The 21,970-nt window shown below is 46.2% G+C and overlaps 1 protein-coding gene and 1 pseudogene across 1 annotated transcript; both read right to left on the reverse strand.

Annotated features, from left to right (window-relative positions):
• Positions 1-11,280: 11,280 nt before the first annotated feature.
• On the reverse strand, positions 11,281-13,671 carry LOC140406545 (uncharacterized). Its single transcript, XM_072494547.1, has one exon. It carries the CDS (start codon positions 13,328-13,330, stop codon positions 12,557-12,559), a length of 774 nt encoding a protein of 257 aa, XP_072350648.1. The 5' UTR covers positions 13,331-13,671; the 3' UTR covers positions 11,281-12,556.
• Positions 13,672-16,201: 2,530 nt separating this feature from the next.
• LOC140406548 (uncharacterized) overlaps positions 16,202-21,970 on the reverse strand; it is a 57,192-nt pseudogene continuing 51,423 nt past the window's right edge.

The following is a 21,970-nucleotide window of genomic DNA, read 5'->3' on the forward strand; positions in this document are numbered from 1 at the left end:
AAACCATGGGTGGGATTCTCTGTCCCGCTGCACCAGTTTTATGGTGCGGCGCCCCCGCCGACAGCGGGATTCTCTGTCCTGCCAGCTGGCCAATGGGACTTCCCATTGTGGGCAGCCCCACGCCGTTGGAGAATGCCTGGGAGTGGATGTGCTGCTGGAGGAACAGAGAATCCCGACAGTGGAGAATCCAGCACATAAAATCCGAGATGCTGCCTGACATATGTGCATAAAGGGAGAGATACGCTGAGCTCATGAGGCAGACACCCCCTGTGACATTTTGATAAGATTGTGTGACATGTTGAGGGACAACAATCTCAACCTGTGTAGAGACATGGTCACCGGACAAAGACACAAAAATGACTGAATCTATGTCTGTTTAAGAGAGATGCTCTCAAACAAAAGGAGCGACCTGGTAGTAGATAGAAAACTTGCACCTCGTTATCCCTGAAGACCCCCGAAGACACATTATGGGCCACACAGACAAAATTCAAAGAGAGCTGTACAAAAGCCATTTGCATTTCACATCCAGGCTATTCAACAGGATTCTGCTTGTCTGCTGAGCCAAAGAGCCCCACAGCCTTCCTTTCTATTCACAATGGCTGAGACATTCAACAATCTCGGGGGCACCGGATGAGGAATATAGGTGCGTTGTCAAACGTAGTGTGGAGAGTGAGGGTGATGTGACATGGCCTCTGGTTTGTGAAACCAGTAATATTGCCTTGCTGTACTGCACAGTCTCAGTCTGCCGTTTTAACATTGATCCAGCAGCATCACATACAAGGCTCTGGCCCAAATTGGACATCTGGCTCCATCTACACTGCCTCTGCTGGACATTCTGTACCATCGGCAGCAAGATTGATTCATCTCCTATCTCATTGTGTGATTTCAACACCACTCTGCTGGGTCTCCTTGAATTTGGTTTCCCTTCTGCCAGATAGCTCCTTCTGTTCAAGTTCAAAGTGATTAATGTGGTTTGTGGGGGACAGAGATTCGTAGTTGGAGAGGGAGAAGGATGTTGTCTGATGGCTATGCATCTAACCTGACCCAGACAGGGAGGGGCAACACTTGAGGGACTCTCGATTCTCCCGATTCCATAACTTCCTGATGGATCATGGAGATCCCACTATTTGCAGCATAGAATCACAGAATGCTCACAGCACAGAAGGAGACCATTCAGCCCATTGTGTCTGTCACCTCTCAGGAAGAGCGGCTCAGCTAGCGCCACTCCCTTGCCTTTCCCCCATAACCCTGCAAATTATTCCCTGGGGAAGAGAATTCCACAGACTAAAGACCCTTTGAGAGAAAAACATTCTCCCCAATCTCCGTCTGAATGGTGGACCTCATATTGATAAACGGTGTCCCCTGGTTCTAGTCTCTCCCAAAATTGGAAACATCCTCCTGATTTCTACCCTATCAAATCCCCTCAGGATTGTAAATGTTTCATTAAGATCACCTCTCCTTCATCTAAAGTCCGCCCAACATGCTCAACCTTTCTTCATAAGAGAAGCCCCTCATCCCAGGAATGAGTCGCGTGATTTTTTTCTGAACTGCAGCTAACACAATTATATCTTTGTTTTTCAAACAAGGAGAAGATGCCGTGCACAATATTCCAGATGTGGTCTAACCAAGGCCCTGCACAGCTGTAGCTTCTATTTCCCCTTGTGAGAAACGCTAATATTCCAGTTGCTTTTCTAATCACTTGCTGTACCTGCACACCAACTTTTTGTGATTCCTATACCAGGACACCCAGATCCCTCTGTAACACGGAGTATTGTAATCTCTCTCCATTTAAATAGGATACTGCTTCTCTATTCCTCCTGCCTTATATTCCATCTGCACATTTTTCACACTAATTTCTGTACCTTCCTACAACCTACCGACAATTAACAAAACCTCAGAAAGAGCAGTGTGATAATGAGCAGAAGATTTGTTTTTGTGCTGTTGTTCGTGATTGAGGGATAAATATTGACCAGAACACCGGGACAATTCCCCTGCTCGTCTCAAAAATAACATGAGGTCTTTTAAATCTAACCAAGCAGGTAAACTGGGCCTCACTAACATCTCATCTGAAGGATGGTAACAGCAACACAGCAGCACTACCTCAGTATAGCACTGCAGTGTAAGCCCTGAGTGTAGTTCTCCAGTCCTGAATGGGGGCATGAGCCCAGAACCTTGGAACTCAGAGGTAGGAGTGTAACCCACTGAGCCCTGACTGACAGTGAACATGAATAAGACTGGGAGGAACCATGTGTGAAGTATCAAAGCCATAACATACCAGGTGAACCGAATGGCATGTTTCTTCAATATCTATTCTATGTCATTTCAATCAATGAAACATTTCAGACTTGGAATTGTCAAATCTACACCTGGGATTTGTTTGGGTGCGATGCTGAACGTGAACTGTTTTGTAAAATAATTTCAGCTGGGAGTCCCTGAATGAATAAGGAGAGGTCACAAACGGCAGTTCTTAAAGGTACACTGTTAACCCAGCAAATCAGAGTTCCAACTATCTCACATCAAGGACATGATACAGGGAGTTCAATGCAAATATGGTTCATTGGACTTAAATCCAGAGCATTAAACTACAGCCCAGTTACAGTGGTCTCTAACATCAGCAAAAACGAGCCCCAACCTTTCAAATGAATAAGGTTTGGTCCTGAACAGCAGCAACAACAGCAGAAACCTTCTCCCTCTTAATCAATAAATCTCTGTCACCCACACACTCCCTATTGATTGTGACACGAATTCATCCCACTGTGTTATCTTGCTTTTCCCCAATTCTCCTCTCCTAAAGGTGCTGACTCTCGGGTTCAGTTTCACATTCACCCATTGCCCTTCCTAATATGTCATCTAGGTATCTAAATCTTTACACCTGAAGTTAATAAACTGTTTTGCTAAGGGAGGACGTCACAATCAAATCCAGTGACCAGCCATATGGACGTTGTGTCAGAGTGACGCTTTTCATTCCAATCCAGGAGACTGGGCTCCGGGTCAGCAATGGCGGCCGGGCCTCCCACAATGCCCCACGCTGGGTAAACCACTCTATCCGCCTCACGGGCGGGCAGCCCGGGACTGCATGTCCAAGGGAGAGTGGCAGCTGCGCATGTGCAGGATTGTGCTAATCCCATTGGCTACATTGTCCGCGTTCCTTGAATCAAAAGTTCTTCCAGCACCACGTGACATCGTTTTCAGGCAGCCGGCAACCGATGGAACTCTAGTCCTCCAGCCAATCAGAGCGCGGGCTTTGTTTGAACGAAGATTTACCTTCACACAGACTGAAACCTCCTTGTGTCTCCAACATCTGTGAGTAAAATACTTTATTTCCTCTCCTTTCCATTCATTTTCTTATTCTGACCTTCAATTGGTGATTTGCAGCAATTGAAAGGGAAGAAAGGGAATCAAGTCTGTATGTTGACCAAATTTTTAGAGGCAGAACACATTTTTTAGGGGCAACCCGGTAGCATAGTGGTTAGTAAAGTTGCTTCACAGCTCCAGGGTCCCAGATTCGATTGCCAGCTTGGGTTGCTGTCTGTGCGGTGTCTGCACGTTCTCCCCGTGTCTGCGTGGGGTTCCTCCCACAGTCCAAAGATGCAGAATCATAGAATTTTCAGTGCAGAAGGAGGCCATTTGGCCCATCGAGTCTGCATCGGCCCTTGGAAAGGGCACCCTAGCTAAGCCCACTCCTCCACCCAATCCCCGTAACCCAGTAACCGCATCAACCCTTTTTGGACACTAAGGGCAATTTATCATGGCTAATCCACCTAACCTGCACATCTTTGGACTGTGGGAGGAAACCAGAGCACCCGGAGGAAACCCATGCAGACACGGGGAGAACATGCAGACTCTGCACAGACAGTGACCCAAGTCAGGAATCGAACCTGGGACTCTGGAGCGGGGAAGCAATTGTACTAACAACTGTGGTACCATGCAGCCGTGTGGGTTAGGTGGATTGGCCATGCTAAATTGCCCTTAGTGTCTAAAAAGATTAAGTGGGGGTTACTGGGTGGCAGTTACGGGGACAGGGTAGAGACGTGGGCTTGAGTAGGGTGCTCTATGTAAGGGCCGGTGCAGACTCGATGGGCCGAATGGCCTCCTTCTGCACAGTAGATTCTATGATTTTTAGTCCAGTAATATAGACATATATCTGTCTGGCAGCCTGCATTTAAATTTTCATGTTTCTGTGTCCAGGACAGGAAGCAGTGAGCAGGGATCTGTCACTCAGCCTGAATCAGCACCTTCAGGAGAATTGGGAGGGTGAATATTAGATACAGTAGAATAAGAATGGAAGGAGAGTTTGTGGGCTAGATATTTACAGCTTTTGGGAAATGAGAGAGGAAAGAATGTTCCAGAGAAACTCGAATTGTCTGTTCTGAATCTCTATCCTGTTCTGAAAGTGATAACTTTCGTATATTGTTTTTCCAGGATATTAGAAGAGGAAGATTTACAGACAGAAATCTCAAATATCATGTCTCAATCTGATAGATCCACTCGTTTCCTTGAGACCGGAATATCATTGGCCTTTGAAGCGGGAAGGAGAAATGTTTTCTGTTCTGTCTGCTTCAAAAGATTTTAATCATCAGTGTGACTGGAAAAGCACCAAGACACACACACCCGAGTGAGAATGTTCCAGTGCACTGACTGTGGAAAGAGCTTTAACTAATTAAAAAGCAGAAGAAATTTATCACATTCTTCACAGTGGGGAAAGACCGTACATGTGCTCTGTGTGTGGATGACATTTGAACTGATTGTCCAACCTGCAGTCACAAATGCATCCACATCATGAAGAAAGCGTGCAAATGTGGTGGCTGGGAAGGGTTTCAGATCTCCATCTGTGCTGGAAATGCATCATCGCATTCACACCGGAGAGAGGCCGTTCATCTGCTCTCTATGTGGGAAGGGATTCACAGCCCCATCTAAGCTGGAGATTCTTTGCCGCAGTCACACTGGGGAAAGGCCGTTCACCTGTCCTGAATGTGGGAAGTAATCAGTCATTCATCCAACTTACCGACACACTGACGAGTTCATACTGTGGAGAGGCTCTTCACCTGCATTGAGTGTGGAAAAGATTTCAATCAGTCAACTTATCTACAGATACACAAGCGAGTTCACACCGGTGAGAGGCCATTCACCTGCTCCAGTTGTGGGAAGAGATTTAGGAATTCTTCCAACTTAGTGACACATCAGCGGTACATACTGGGGGAGGCCACCCGTCTGCTCTGAGTGTGGGAAGAGATTCTGTGATGCACCGGCCCTGCGGACACCAGCGGGTTCACACTGGGGAGGGGCCATTCACCTGCTCCATGTATAAGCAGTGATTCACTCAGTCATCCAGCCTGCTTGTACACCAGGGGCGAAATTCTCCTACCCGCCCCGCCACATTTCTGCGCTGACCGGCCGGCGGGAGTCTCCGTAACACCGGCCGGTCAATGGGGTTTCCCATTGTGGGGCAGTCCCACGCCGTCGGGAGACCCCCGGGCGCCGGCAGAACGGAGACTCCCGCCGGCGGAGAATGACGCCCCAGGTCACTCATACTAATGAATGACCCTTTAAATGCTCGGAATGTGGGAACGGCTTCAAAAATGCTGCAGTCTGAGGGTCCACCAGCGTATTCACACCGAGGACAAACCGTTTAGCTGCTCTCACTGCGCAAAGAGATTTAAAATGTCGTCCGGCATTCTGAGACATCGGGCGAGTTCACACCGGGGAGAGCCTGTTCACCTGCACTGTGTGTGGGAAGGGATTCACTCACTCACACCACCTGCTGACACACCACGAGTTCACAAGTGATGACAATGGTTGGATTCAGATGCGTTTCTGCTTTCAATTGGAGAGAGTGGAGCTGATGAAATTTCTCTCTTTAGTGTGTAGGTTCATGAGGGTAGAGAATGGAGCCACTCGGAACCAGGCCATGCTGGCTCTGTGTCGAGCAAACCAGTCAGTTCTATTTCCCCGTTCTATCCCGATATCCCTGCAGGTTTATTTCCCTAAAGTATTGATCCAAATTCCATTTATAACCATCCTGTCATCTAGGCTTCTCCCGGCCTCATAGGAAATGGGTTCCAGCTCATTACCACTCGGTTTAAATGCACACGAAGCTCAGAGTGCACAGGAGGCCATTCTGCCCAACCGGCTCATGCTTTGGCCGAGCTATCCAATTAAAACCATCACCCTGCAATTTTCCTGTCCGTTCAAGAATCTGTCCAGTTCCCTTTTGAAAGACAACAGTTGAAACTGCTTCTTGCACTGTTTTCAGGCACACATTCCAAATCACAACAACTCGCTGTGTTTTGAATCAAATCATTCAGGACAGTGTGTTTGGATTTTCACAAGAGTTTTCAAAATGGTGTCAAATATATGGGTATCACAGAAATTGAAGATTGAATTTTTATTAATCATCTTGATGAAGGAATGGAGTGTAATAAATCTAATTCCTGGACAATTTAACATTTTGCACAGGACGTCCTAAAATGTTTCACAGCCAATGAAGTGTAATCACCGTTGTAATTTAGCAAACTGGCTGTAGGTCTTCGGTGATCAATTTTAGTTTTAAAAATCAATCACTTTAATAACGTATTCGCTGTCATAAATAACAAGGTCAAGGAAGCTAACATAGATGTATGTATTTTAAAAAATAACATTGCACCTAAATGTTCCAAGAAACAGCAGGGCCACCAGACATTATTTGAACAAAGAATATTTCCTAATTTTATTAAACTGCATGACATCATTTTCTGTCAAAGTCTGTGTCAAGAATAAGGCTCATTGCTGAATTAGTAAGAAAGAAAGCTATTGTTTTCCACAAGTTGTCTTTTTGAACCATCGGATCTTATATTAACCAAATGTGTTATTTGAAGATTAGTGTGTTAATTAACTACTAGTCAACTCATCACCGCTCGTGGTTGTGCAGCCTCTATTGTGCCTGTAATGAAGCAGGACGGAACTATACGCATTTACGGAGATTTTAAAACTACAATCAATCTGGTTTTATGTGCGGATCAATACCTGCTACTGTTGATTGAGGCTTTGTTCACCGGCCTAGCAGGAGGACAGAAATTCAGTAAAATCGACCTATTGCAGGCTTATTTGCAAATGAATGTTGAGGCTGAATATCCACATTTGCTCACCATTCTAAGAGAAGGCAGCTAAGAAGATGGAGGCTATCATGGAGGATCCATGACCAATGAATGTAACACAGTTAAGATCATTCCTCAGGTTAATTAACCAATATGAGAAATTTGATTCAAAGCGAGCAACCCTGCTTAAACCATGACCTAATTAGTTGTGCATCAAACAAGCATAGCAATGGACAGCAGAGTGTGAAAAAGCACATCAGTCAGTTAAAGAAACACTGAAGAATTCAGGAGTGTTGGTCCATTTCAACCCAAAGTTACCACCACAACTTACCAATGATGTCTCGCCGTACGGTGTTGGGATGGTGGTGTCACACATACCACCTTCAGGGGAAGAAAGGCCAATAGCTTTTGTCACATACCTTAACAAGTGCTGAATCAGATTATGCCCAGTTGGAGAAGGAGGCACTGAGTATTATTTATGGTGCGAGAAGATTTCACCAATATCTCTGTGGTCGTCACTTCACATTGCTAACAGCCCACAGGCCCTTAACTATTTTGGGCCACAAAAGGTTTTCCTTCATTGGCAGCAGGGAGACTTCAACCATGGTGTTACACATTGACTTTGCAGGGCCATACGAGGGGCACATGTTGATGGTTGTCATAGATACACATTCCAAATTGCCTGAGGTGGTCCTAATGAAATCAACAACTGCGGAACAAACCATCAAAAATCCCGATGTGATTTTCCCACCAGATTTGGGAAACCAGAACAAATTGTGAGTGATAACAGTCCACAATTCACAGCTCAGGAGTTTGAGAACTATCTAATGATGAGTGGTATCCAACACATAAAATCAGCACCTCACCACCCATCCACAAAATCAGCACCTCACCACCCATCCACAAATGGTTCAGCCGAAAGGTTTGTCCAGTCCTTGAAGATGCACTGAAAACCTTCAAGGACCGATGCTTTTTTGAACTAGGAGAGCAGGTTTTGGTGTGCAGCTGCACCACCAGCGAGAAGAGGGTCCCTGTAACTGTGTTGTCTGAAACTGGCCCTGTCTCCCACATTGTGCAAACTGAAGATGAGCGAGTGTAGAGACGACACAGATCAGTTGTTAGTGACACCCATCAATGTGCCAGTACCATGTGTGCTAGGACTACCTCAGGATGAACTGCCATCCATACTATCTGATCATGTGACTGCGACTTCTGGTCAATCCGCAGAAACCGAGATTGCTGAAGATCCCCTTGCTGCTCCTAATCTTCTGTCTGCAAAAGAGACTATAACACCTTCCAGGGGAGAGACATCTTCTGAAGCCCCGGAGAGGACATCCAAGGCCAAGCAGAACCAAATCCCTTAAGTGAGCAGGGAACCAGTGCAGAATAGACACCCGCCAGATTGTCTTTCCTATTGACTGCATAATTCTTTGCCTGCCCTTGTGTATATGTTTTGATGATGATGTACTTTTTTTGATTTGATTTGATGTATTATTGTCACATGTATTAGGATACAGTGAAAAGTATTGTTTCTTGCATGCAGTACAAACAATGCATACCGTAAATAGGGAAGGAAGTGGAGACTGCAGAATATAATGTTACAGCTATAGCAAGGTGTAGAGAAAAGATCAACTTAATACAATGATTGAGGCTTTCTTAACCGGCCGAATTTTAGGGGGGGTCAGTTCTATTCAGTTTTGTCCCAGGTGCTCAGAGGTTCACTGAATAGGCCGAATTTTAGGGCAGCCCAATTTTGTGTAGCAGCAAACACCAAAAGGTTCAGAAGTGTAAATAGCATGTGGGATCAGCCAAACATGACCTCCAAAAAGAGGAAAGAGAAAGGGAAGTGGAATGAGTGGGGTTATGGGATAAATACATTCTGCATCCCACAACCAAACTGTGGAGCAGCTCCCTCAATAAGTTCACAGCTGATCTGATTGTAACCTCAACTCCACATTCCCACCAACCCCCCCGATAACCTTTCACTCCCTTGCTTATCAAGAATCTATCCAGCACTGCCTTCAAAATGGTCAAATCTAGGATTTGGATTCTCACCAGCTGATTATGGGAGGGCTGGTGGGGATTTCAATTGTGTAAGGGAGCCAAGGTTGGATAGGTTCAGCCTTAATTTTCACAGTAACTTCATTGCAGCGTTAATGTAAGTCCACTTGTGACACTAATAAGACATAGGAGCCAAATTAGGCCACTCGGCCAATCGAGTCTGCTCCGCCATTCAATCATGGCTGATATTTTCTCATCCCCATTCTCCTGCCTTCTCCCCATAATCCCTGATCCCCTTATTAATCAAGAACCTATCTATCTCTGTCTTAAAGACACTCAGTGATTTGGCCTTGGTCGATAATATCCAATTAAATCCGCTACCTTGATGGCGGGGCTTGTCGCTACCGGCCATGTCGTTAGTGTCCGAGGCACGTGGGCCTTCCCAAATGAGGAAAACCCAAATGCGGCAAAGAGTTCCACAGACTCACCAACCTCTGGCTGAAAAAATTCCTCCTCACATAAGTTTTAAAGGATCTTCCCTTTAGTCTGAGATTGTGTCCTCTGGTTCTAGTTTTTCCTACAAGTGGAAACATCCTCTCCATGTCCACTCTATCCAGGCCTCGCAGTATCCTGTAAGTTTCAATAAGACCCCCCCTGATCCTTCTAAACTCCAACGAGTACAGACCCAGAGTCCTCAACCATTCCTCATTCGACAAATAAAGGGTTGAGCAAGTTTAATGGGCCAAACTACAGTTCCTATTTGTTATGATCTGTGTCCAGGACACGAAGCAGTGAGCAGGGATCTGTCAATCAGCCTGAATTCAGGAGAATTGGGAGGGTTAATATTAGATACAGCAGAGTGAGAATGGAGGGAGAGTGTGTGGGATGGAGATTTACAGCTTTTGGGGAATGAGAGAGGAAAGAATGTTCCAGAGAAACTAGAACTGTCTGTTCTGAGTTTCTATCCTGTACTGACAGTGATGTATTTTGTAAATTGTTTTTCCAGGATATTAGAAAAGGAGGAATTACAGACAGAAATCCCAAACATCACATCTTGATCTGACAGAGTCACTTGATTCTTTGGGTCACACACACCCGAGTGAGAGTGTTCCAGAGCACTGACTGTGGAAAGAGCTTCAACCAGTTACAGAGCTTCACAGAGGGGAAGGACTGTACACGTGTTCTCTGGATGAGTAAGGCTTCAATTGTTTAACCTGGAGAGACACAAGGAGACCCAAAACATGGAGAAACAGTGGAAATGCCGGGAATGTGGGAAGGGATTCAAAGCCCCATCTGCACTGGAAGCTCATCGGCGCATTCACACTGGGAGAGGCCATTCAGCTGCTCTCAGTGTGGGAAAGGATTCAGTCAGTCATTCACCCTGCAGACACACCAGAGGGTTCACACTGGGGAGAGGCCATTGAACTGCTCTCAGTGTGGGAAGAGATTCAATTAGCCAGCCTGACGTCCCACCGCCGAGTTCACACGGAGGAGAAGCCGTTCACCTGCTCTCAGTGTGGGAAGGGATTCAGACATTTATCCACCCTGCGGAGACATCAGCCAGTTCACCCCGGGGAGTGAGCATTCACCTGCACTCAATGTGGGAAGGGATTCTGTGTTTCCTTGTACCTGCTGAGACACCAACAAGGTCACAAGTGATTACAGGGGTTGGATTCTGCTGTTATTGTTGCTACTCTCAATTACACCCAGAACAGCATTGTGTTCATTCTGTCAGTTGGTCAATGGAGAGGGTCGGAGGGATTTCATTCTGCTGGACTGGCCGGTCTCACGACTTTGCCTCCAGTGGACTGATGCTCTTGAGCCTTGTGGCAAATACTTGGCTTCAAATTTCACAAGGATCACAGAGTGAAAGGGTGTTTGGAAGGTAGATGACAGATAGTTCCTGTTTCTGTTTGGAACCCCAAAGCATGCAGGTTTAGATGAAGATAGGCTTTGGTGGTTACATGGTTCTGTCTCAGAAGGAAACTGTCAAGCTATGAGGGGCAAGTTGTCTGCAGTTGAATGGGAACTTATAATAAAATGTGTAATGATACAATCGCAGTAAAGGAATTATCACATATTTACATAAAATATAGATTCCTTTAAGAAACAAAAATCCAACAGGAAAAGTGACGCAACCGTGGCTAACAAGAAAAATTAAAGATTCCATTAGGTCAAAGGAAGAGGCTCATTAATCGATTACAGATTTATTGCTTCACTGATTTATTGGTACCTTGAAGAATCGATGCAGTATAATTCTTAAATTCAGTATACATACAGACAGAAAATGGAACATCCACAAGGTTAAGTCATTGTTTCAGATAAAAACATGAGAATTGCTGTACAGCAACTTAATATGTGTCAGAATCTAACACTGTTTCAAGAAAAGTTGTATAAAAGCCCTTGTAATGAATAAACAATTGTTCTACAAATACATGTAGTAATGAAAAAGTATTGCAGCCTTAACAACACAAACATTTACAAAATGTAGCAAAACCTCAGCAACAAGCAAGGTTAATGCAGAACATCTTGGGGGCGATTCTCCAATATTGGGCCCAAGAGTTCGCGCCATCGTGAATGCCGTCGCAAACCGGGCCCGGTTACGTACGATTCTGGCCCCATAGGGGCCAGCACGGCGCTGGAGTAGTTCACGCCGCATGCACGCGCAGTTGGGCCAGCTGAATCCTGCGCATGCGCAGTTGGGCCGTGCCATCCTGTGCATGCACAGGGGACTTCTTTAGCACGCCGCCCCGACTCAAGATGGAGTCGGTGTTCAGGGGCCGGCCACGCCAGAAAGTAGGCCCGGGGAGGGAGTTGAAGAGGAGGCAAACCCATCCACCCACTCCAGGTTCTGTCCTGGATGTGATTAACAGCAGGAATAACAGCAGAATCTAACTTGTCATCACTTGTGAACCCTTTGGTGTCTCAGCCTATTGAACGACTGAGTGAATCCCTCCCCACAGTGAGAACAGGTGAATGGCTTCTTTCCAGTGTGAACTCGCTGGTGTCTCCGCAGTGTGGCTGATGTTCTAAACCTCTTTGTGCAGTGAGAGCAGCTGAACGGTGTCTCCTCAGTGTGAATACGCTGGTGGGACATCAATACCTGAGAGCTTTTAAACCCACTCCCACAGTCGGAGCATTTAAAGGGTCTCTCATTGCTGTGAGTGACATTGTGGCTCAACAAGTGATGACCGAGTTAATCTTTTCCCAGTCGGAGAGGTGAACGGGCTCTCCCCGGTGTGACCTCGCTCGTGTTTCATCAGGTTGGATGAGGTTCTAAAGCTCTTTGTGCAGTGAGAGCAGCTGAACGGTCTCTCCTCAGAGTGAACGCGCTGGTGGGACATCAGTAGCTGAGAGCTTTTGAAACCCTTCCTGCAGTCAGAGCATTTAAAGGGCCTGCTCTTGGTATGAGTGACATTGTGTTTCAGCAGGCTGGATAATTGAGTGAATCCCATATCACACACACTGCAGATGAATGGCTTCTACCCGGTGTGAACTTGCTGGTGTCTCTGCAGGCTGGATAACCGAGTGAATCCCTTCCCACAGTCAGAGCAGGTGAAAGGCCTCTCTCCAGTGTGAACTCGCTGGTGTGTCTGCAGGTGGGATAACCGAGTGAATCCCTTCCCACAGTCAGAGCAGGTGAACGGCCTCTCTCCAGTGTGAACTCGTTCGTGTCTCCGCAGGTTGCCAATGTCAGTGAATCCCTTTTCACACTGAGAGCAGGTGAAAGGCCTCTCTCCAGTGTGAACTTGTTCGTGTCTCCGTAGGTTGCTAATGTTAGTGAATCCCTTTTCACACTGAGAGCAGGCGAAAGGCCTCTCTCCAGCGTGAACTCGCTGGTGGATCTGCAGGCTGGACAACTGAGTGAATCCCTTCCCACAGTCAGAGCAGGTGAATGGCCTCTCCCCAGTGTGAACTCGTTCATGTCTCTGCATGCTGCCAATGTCAGTGAATCCCTTTTCACACTGAGAGCAGGTGAAAGGCCTCTCTCCAGTGTGAACTCGCTGGTGGATCTGCAGGCTGGATAACTGAGAGAATCCCTTCCCACAGTCAGAGCAGGTGAACGGTCTCTCCCCAGTGTGAACTCGTTCATGTTTCCGCAGGCTGCCAATGTCAGCGAATCCCTTTTCACACTGAGGGCAGGTGAATGGCCTCTCCCCGGTGTGACTGCGTTGATGCCTTTCCAGCTCGCACGGGGCTCTGAATCCCTTCCCACAATCCTCACATTTCCATGGTTTCCCCATGGTCCGGGTCATTTTGCGTCTCACCACGTTGGACAATCAGTTGAAGCCTCGTCCACACACAGAACACCTGTACAGTCTCTCCCTGCTCTGAATGGTGAAGTATTTTTTCAGGCTGTGTCACTGGTTAAAGCTCTTTCCACAGTCAGTGCTCTGTAACAGTCTCACACGGGTGTGCATGTGTGTCCCTGTGCTTTTCCAGACACACTGATGTTTAAAATCTCTTGAAGCAGACAGAATAGACAAACATTTCTCCTTCTAGATTCAAAGGCCGATGATCCCAAGAATTGAGTGACTCAGTCAGTTCTTGACGTGATATTTAGTTTGAGATATTGGCCTCAAACTCCTCTCGTTCGAACTGCCTGCAAACAGATTTTACAAGAGTAATCATTGTCAGGACAGGATAGAAACTCAGAACAGACAATTCTAGGTTCTATCGAACATTCTTTCCTCTCTCTTTCCCTGAAATGCTCTAAATCTCCATCCCACAAACTCTCCCTCCATTCTCACTCTGCTGCATCTAATGTTCACCCTCCCAATTCTCCTGAAGGTGCTGATTCAGGCTGATTGACAGATCCATGCTCACTGCTTCCTGTCCTGGACACAGAGACCTGAAATGTCTATATTACTGGATGAAAAGTGTGTGTAATATACAGACTGTATTCACTTACTTTTCCTCCCAATTTTCCTGAAGGTGCTGATCAACAAATCTAAACTCACTAAAACCTGTACAAGAGTAGAGAATCTCCATATAAGTACATTTACTGATTAGTGATAGGGAAATTCTGAGGAAGAATTTTATTTAGTCATGGAGTGGTCATGACAGGGAACTCACTGCCCACAAGGGTTGTAGAAGTCGAGATGATCAATAATTTAAAATAAAATAGGATAGTCGTTTGAAGAAAATAAACTTGCAGGGGAACAGGGATATCGAGGGGGAATGGGACTGACTGGATTGCTGTACAGAGACTCGGCATTGACTTGAGTTCCCAAATGGATTCTGTCAGTGCTGCAATGACTGTATGACTGGAAATATATAATGTAGGTACAGTACTATTTGCAAAACTAGAAATAATAATACATGTATTTTATTACAGAACCATCAACAATATATATAATACATACCATATAACAACACTAGACATATCTCTGTCCATTATTAAATTTTTTAAAATTAATTTACGGGATGTGGACAATGCTGGTCAGGCCAGCATTTATTGCCCATCCCCAGTTAGCCTTCCGAAGTAGTGGTGAGTTGCCTTCTTGAACTGCTGCAGTCCTTGAGGTGTAGGTACATCCCCTGTGCTGGTTTTTTTTCTTTATAATTTGTTTTTTATAAATTTAAAGTACCCAATTCATTTTTTTCCAATTAAGGGGCAATGTAGCGTGGCCAATCCACCTACCCTGCACATCTTTGGGTTGTGGGGGCGAAACCCACACAAACAAGGGGAGAGTGTGCAAACTGCACACGGACAGTGACCCAGAGTCGGGATCGAACCTGGAACCTCGGCACCGTGAGGCAGCAGCGCTAACCACTGCTTCACCATGCTTCCCTACATCCCGTGTGCTGTTAGGGAGGGAATTCCAGGATGTTGCCCCAAGGACAGTGAAGGAACGGCAATATATTTCCAAGTCAGGGTGGTGTATAACTTGGAAACGAACCTCCAGGTAGTGAGGTTCCCAGGTATCTGCTGCTCTTGTCCTTCTAGATGGTGGTGGTTGTGGGTTTGGAAGGTGCTGTCTGAGGAACCTTTATGATTTATTGCAGTATATCTTGTAGATGGTATACACAGCTGCTACTGTTTGTCGGTGGTGGACGGTTTGAATGTTTGTGGAAGGCGATGCAAACAATCAGGCTGCTTTGTCCTGGATAGTGTTGAGCATCTTGTTGTTGGAGCTGCACTCATCCAGCAAAGTGGAGCGTATTCCATTACACTCCTGACTTGTGCTTGTAGATGTCTGGTGGACAGGCTTTGGGACATCAGGTGGTGTGTTACTCACCGTAGGATTCCCAGCCTTGGACCTTCCCTGGGAGCTACAGTATTAATATGGCTAGTCCAGTTCAGTTTTGATCAATGGTAACCCCCAGGATGTTGGTTGTGGGGGATTCAGCGATGAAAATGCCACTGAATGTCACGGGGTGGTGGTTAGATCCTCTCTTGTCCGGAGATGCTCATTGCCTGGCACTTGTGACTCCAATTTAGCTAGGGCTCCTTGTTGCCTAACATGGTCAAATGCTGCATTGATTTCAAGGGCAGTTACTCTCACCTCACTTCTGGCATTCAACTCTTTCGTCCAAGTTTCAACTAAGGCTGTAATGAGGTCAGGAGCTGAGTGACCCTGGCGGAACCCAAACTGAGCATCCAGGAGCAGGTTATTGCAGAATAATTGCCACTTAATAGCAACTTTGATGACTCCTTCCATCACTTTGCTGATGATGGACAGTAGACCTACAGAGAAGTAATTGGCTGAGTTGGATTTGCCCTGTTTACTGTCCCCTTAAATGTCCGTCATCTCCTGGGGAAACCAGCCCTTTAATTGTGAACATTAGGAAAGAGACCATCCTTTTAGCCAGACAAATAAATGTGTCAAGCTGAGGGAGCAAAGGGTGTCAATGTCTTTCAGAGAGAGAGAGAGAGATCAGGGCCAAGCTTTCCAGAATCTGCACCCTCCCTGGATTCACTTCCTTTCCCTTCAGTTGCTGCAAATCACCAATTGAAAACAATAAATGGAAACAACAAGAAAATCGATCTGAGAGTATACCTTATGTACGTGGGAGGAGAAAGAAAACTCCTTCACCCTCGGCTGCCTAAATCTCCATGGATAACCCCCCCCCCCCCCCCCATCTGCTCCATGAACCCTTTCAGTTCCTTTGCCATAGCTGGCACCTTGCCTGTTCTCGAGCATGACCGGTCCAGGCCTGGATCAATAACTGTATTAAAGTCCCCTCCCATGATTATCATAGAATTTACAGTGCAGAAGGAGGCCATTCGGCCCATCGAGTCTGCACCGGCTCTTGGAAAGAGCACCCTACCCAAGGTCAACACCTCCATAACCCAGTAACCCCATCCAACACGAAGGGCAATTTATCATGGCCAATCCACCTAACCTCCCCCGTATGGTCAGTTTGTGCAAGTCCAGGTTCTATTTTCTCTTTTATCAGTTTCTTGGTCCTCCTTTGCTGAATTCTAAAGTAAGTTCCCAATCCTCAGGCTCACTACTATTTGGCCACTTTATGATCCGCTTCCTCTGATCGAATGGAATCTTTAACTTTTCTTCTTCACCACAGTTGCATCACTTTTCCTGTCTCACATTCCCTGAGAGAGAAAAAGAGAGAACAAAATGCAGTCCTAAATGTAATTGAAGCAGACACAATAACAGCAGAATCCATCACTAATCAATTGTGAACTTGTTGGTGTCTCAGCAGGGACGTGGAAACACAGAATCCCTTCCCACACTGAGAGCAGGTGAACGGCCTCTCCCCAGTGTGAACAAACTGGTGTTTCAGCAGGCTCGATGAAGTAGTGAATCCCTTCCCACACTGAGAGCAGGTGAACGGCTTCTCCCCAGTGTGAACTCGCTGGTGTCTCTGCAGGGTGCTTGAGTCAGTGAATCCCTTCTCACACTGAGAGCAGATAAACGGCTTCTCCCCAGTGTGAACTCGCTGATGTTTCCTCAGATTGGATATTTCAGTGAATCCCTTCCCACACGGAGAGCAGGTGAACGGTCTCTCTCCAGTGTGAATGCGTCGGTGAACTTCCAGCACAGATGGGGATCTGTATCCCTTCCCACAGTCCTCACATTTCCACGGTTTCTCCATGTTTTGGGTCTCCTCGTGTCTCTCCAGGTTGGATAATCAGTTGAAGCCTCGTCCACACACAGAATACGTGTACGGACTCTCCCCGCTGTGAACGGTGTGATGATTTTTCAGGCTGTGTAACTGGTTGAAGCTCTTTCCACAGTCAGTGCTCTGGAACACTCTCACTCGGGTGTGTGTGTCTCGGTGCTTTTCCAGTCACACTGATGTTTAAACTTTGTTGAAGTCAACAGGCCGGGCAAACATTTCTCCTTCTAGATTTAATGGCCGATGAACCGAGTGTCTCTGTCAGATCCAGACGTGATGTTTGAGATTTCTGTCTGTAAATCCTCTCCTTTGGAGTTTACAAAAGACATCACAGTCAGTCCAGGAGAGAAATTCAGAACAGATTATTTTAATTTCTATGAAAGTCTTTCCTCTCTCGTTCCCCAAAAGCTGTAAATCTCTACCCCCACGCTCTCCCTCCATTCTCACTCTGCTGTATCTAATATTCACCCTCCCAATTCTCCTGAAGGTGCTGATTCAGGCTGACTGACAGATCCCTGCTCACTGCTTCCTGTCCTGGACACAGATCATAACAAATAGGAGCTGCAGTCAGTCGGCCATTCAGCCCATCAAGCCTACTCGACCATTCAATGAGATCATTGGCCGATCTACCTCAGCACCATTTTCCCACACTATCCCCCATATCCCTCGATATCTTCAATATCGAGAAACCTATCACTCTCGGTCTAAAAATACTTGATGACTGAGGCTCCACAGTCCTCTGGGGTAGAGAATCCCAAAGCTTCACCACATTGTCTTTAAATTCATTGCTGGGGGCAGCACGGTGGCGCAGTGGTTAGCACTGCTGCCCCTCAGTGCCGAGGACCTGGGTTCGATCCTGGCCCCGTGTCACTGTCCATGTGGAGTCTGCACATTCTCCCTGTGTCTGCGTGGGTCTCACCCGCACAATGTAAAACGATGTGCAGGGTCGGTGAATTGGCCACGCTAAATTGCCCCTTAATTGGAAAAAAAAGAATTGGGTACTCTAAATTTATTCTTTTTGAAGGACAACTAAGTTTTGCATCCAGAGGTGTAATTAAAGCATCGTAAAAAGTGTGGGCTAATGGAATGATGTTTGGATGAAGGGGATTCCCTGTGGAGTTAATTAGATTTCAGCTTGGTAAGATGATGACAGTACTGGGAGGAGCCACGGTTTCAGGCTTTTTGCAGCAAAGCTGTGTTTTAGTTGAGAATTAGTTCAAGATGTGAGCAGAGGTCAAGCATCTCCGTTCAGTTGAAAATATATGTCTGCAGCTAGATTAGCAGTTTCTTTCCAAGCAGTTCAAAAGAGTGTCATTCGAAGGCGAGCTGAAACAAGCTGAAACAGCTTCCCAAGTTTCTTCATGGTTCTGACAGGTTTGAGATCTTGTCTTTAAAGCGGTGACACAAGAGCTCTCTTTCCTCAAAGAACATCTGTGTAAAGCAGGTATTGCTGAGGGCTAACTGTGTTTAACGGTGGATTGAGAGCTGACATGGTGTTTTTGTTGTTTGAGTGGGAATAAAGGTAGCAGTTAAGGGTTACTGTATTCACTGTATTGATTAGCATTGTTTAAGGGCTAATTGTCAGCTGTTTTCTGCTGTGCTGTTATATCTTTGAATATTGTGTCAATAATAAAGTTTGTTTTCACATAGCATGGCCCTATTTTGTGTGAAATCACTCCTGGAGTGAGGTATCCTTTCCTCACAGTCTGACAAAATACAAATAAAATATTGGGGTTTGTGCCCAGTATCCGAGCCACTGTTGGGGTCTGGTCCGGGATCATAACCGTGAGGAGGTGGGTTATGTGGATGTTTAGAGCACTTTGCACCTGAGGAGCAGAGATTTTACATTCTTTCCAGCCCCACAGCAATGTCAGACGAGAATCGACAACTTTTTTTGTGTAGAGGACGATCCTACACCTGGTGTCCACTTGCACCACAGGGAGCATCATAATCATGGACCTTCCCCCGTTTGTCTGGAGTTTTTGCTCGAGAGCTCACCCCCAGGTCGAGAATGTGGAGGTTTGGAGCCTCCCTGAGTTCATTTATTATGCACTTTCGGGAAGAGTTTGAGTTCTTCCTTTTGGTTAACTCGACTCCTTGTATTTCCTTCTCCATTTTGTTGGAGACATTTACAGTTTATGCTCGGGGGCTGATCATTTCTTACACTGCTAATAAAAGGTGCAGGATGCTGGAGAACCAGCAGCTTCTGGAGGTTTGTTTGGCGACGGTCAAAGAGAATCGTATGGAGGGTCCGAGTAAGCTATTGCTGAAGGAGGTTCACGCAGCAAGAGTGGCTTTGAACTCCCTATTTACTCAGCAGGTCAAGAAAAGTTGAAAGTTAGTGAGATCGAAGTTGTACGAGTTTGGGAATAAGCCGAGCAAATACTTGGCCTGTTTGACAAAGGACCTTTGTTCTGCAGCCTAGGGGCAGCACGGTGGCACAAGTGGATAGCACTGTGGCTTCACAGCGCCAGGGTCCCAGGTTCCATTCCCCGCTGGGTCATTGTCTGTGCGGAGTCTGCACGTTCTCCCCGTGTCTGCTTGGGTTTCCTCGGGTGCTCCGACTTACTTCCACAGTCCAAAGACGTGCCGGTTAGGTGGATTAGCCATGATACATTGCCCTGCGTGACCAAAAAGGTTAGGAGGGGTTATTGAGTTACGGGGATAGGGTGGAAGTGAGGGCTTAAGTGGGTCGGTGCAGACTCAATGGGCTGAATGACCTCCTTCTGCACTGTTTGTTCTATGTTTATGTCAAACCAGCTGTCTAGCCCACTGAGCTAAACCAGCCCAAACCGATCAATGACGGCTTTATGGGGCCAACTTTCCACAGCTGATGGTGACTATTAGGTGGGACCTGGACCGGTGGTCGGCTGTTCCGATTTCATGGTGAGTGAGGATCCCCTTCATTAAAATGTGTTGCACAGACTGTTGTACCCTCTGCAGATGCTGCCTATACTACTGTCAACCAGAGTTGTTAGGGAAATTAATCAAATCAGGGCAAGACCTGCTCAGTTAATGGTAGGGAGTTGGGGAGAGTTACAGAACAAAGAGATCTAGGAGTACAGGTTCACAGCTCCTTGAAGGTGGAGTCGCAGGTGGACAGGGTGGTGAAGAAGGCAGTCAGTATGCTCGGTTTTATTGGTTAGAATATTGAATACCGGAGTCGGGATGTCTTATTGAAATTGGACAAGACATTGGTAAGACCGGACATGGAATACTGTGTTCAGTTCTGGTCACCTTATTATAGAAAGAATAATGTTAAACACAAAAGAGTGCAAAGAGATTTACCAGGATGCTGCGAGGACTTGATGGTCTGAGTTATAAGGAGAGGCTGGGACTTTTTTCCCTGAGCGTAGGAGGCTTAGGTGTGATCTTATAGAGGTCTATAAAACAATGAGGAGCATAGAGAAGGAAGATAGCCAACATTTTTTCCCTGAGGTAGAGGAGTCTAGAACTAGAGGACATAGGTTTAAGGTGAGAGGAGAGAGATACAAAAGAGACCAAAGGGGAAAATTCTTCACACCGAGGGTGGTGAACTTCTGGAATAGGCTGCCAGAGGCAGTGTAGAGGCGGGTACAAATTTGTCCTTTAACAAGCAGTTAGAAGTTACATGGGCAGGGTGGGTAGAAGGATATGGGCCAAATGCTGGCAAGTGGGACTAGCTTAGTGATAGAAACTGGGCGGCATGGACAAGCTGGGCCGAAGGGCCTGGTTCCATGCTGTAAACATCTATAACTCTACCTGGAACAAAATGTTTGTTCAGCTCCAATCACCAAGATAAGGGAGGGTATGGTCTTCCGAAAATCAGGCTTCATCAATTGGCCTCTCGTCTTAGGTTCATAAGGGATTGGGTTAGGATGGAGCCAACATTCATCTGGCTCAATACAGAAGCAGACCAGTCAGTTCTCTCTCGATCCAAAACCAGCAGAGGCTGATTATGGGAATGCATCTCCATGCAATTTTTAATGTCCGTGATTCATTCTGAGTCTTATGCATTGGGTAAAGGATGGGACTCCTACATTTGACTGACTTGCTCCTCCTGGGCTTTCCATGAGTGAATTCAATTCAACTTAGGCCGGGAGTAGGGCACAGTGATTAGTGCTGCTACCTCAGCGCCAGGGGCCCAGGTTCAATCCCAGCCTTGGGTGGCTGTCTGTGTGGAGTTTGCATATTCTCCTCGTGTCTTCGTGTGTTTCCTCCGGGTGCTCCAGTTTCCTCCCACTGTCCAAAATGTGCAGTGAAAGTGGATTGGTCACGCTAATTTGCCCCTTTGTGTCCAAGATGTGTAGGTTAGGTGGGTTGACCATGATCAATGCAACGGGTTACGAGGATAGGATGGGGAATGGGCCTCAGTGAAATGCTTTTTCTGAGACTCCGTGCAGACTTGAAGGGGCGAATGGCCTTCTGCACTATAGTTCTATGTTATCCGTGTTGTGTTATTCATTTTAATTTGATTATGCTGTTAGTCTGCTTGTAATATTTTGGGGTTTACAAACTGAATTGTTATATAATCTTACCCTCTTTCCCCACTCACGACTTTAACCTGTAAACTGGTTCTTCAATTGATCTGGCATTTCATCTCGAGGCTCTGCTCCCTCAAATATCCTGTTCCAAATTAATTCTGCAATGTGTTGCTTGGATGTATGTTGGCAATATCTCTTGTTCCGCTCTGTACCCATTTGCCACGATTTTTTCTGTTACTCTGTTGCATTAATTGTTTAAAAATGATTTAAAACAAAATTTATTAAAAATCTGTCCAACTCATCTGTGAATATATTCAATGACTCCACACCCCACTGGTCCCTGTGGAA

Source organism: Scyliorhinus torazame, unplaced genomic scaffold, assembly GCF_047496885.1.
Source record: "Scyliorhinus torazame isolate Kashiwa2021f unplaced genomic scaffold, sScyTor2.1 scaffold_598, whole genome shotgun sequence".
NCBI lineage: Eukaryota > Metazoa > Chordata > Chondrichthyes > Carcharhiniformes > Scyliorhinidae > Scyliorhinus > Scyliorhinus torazame.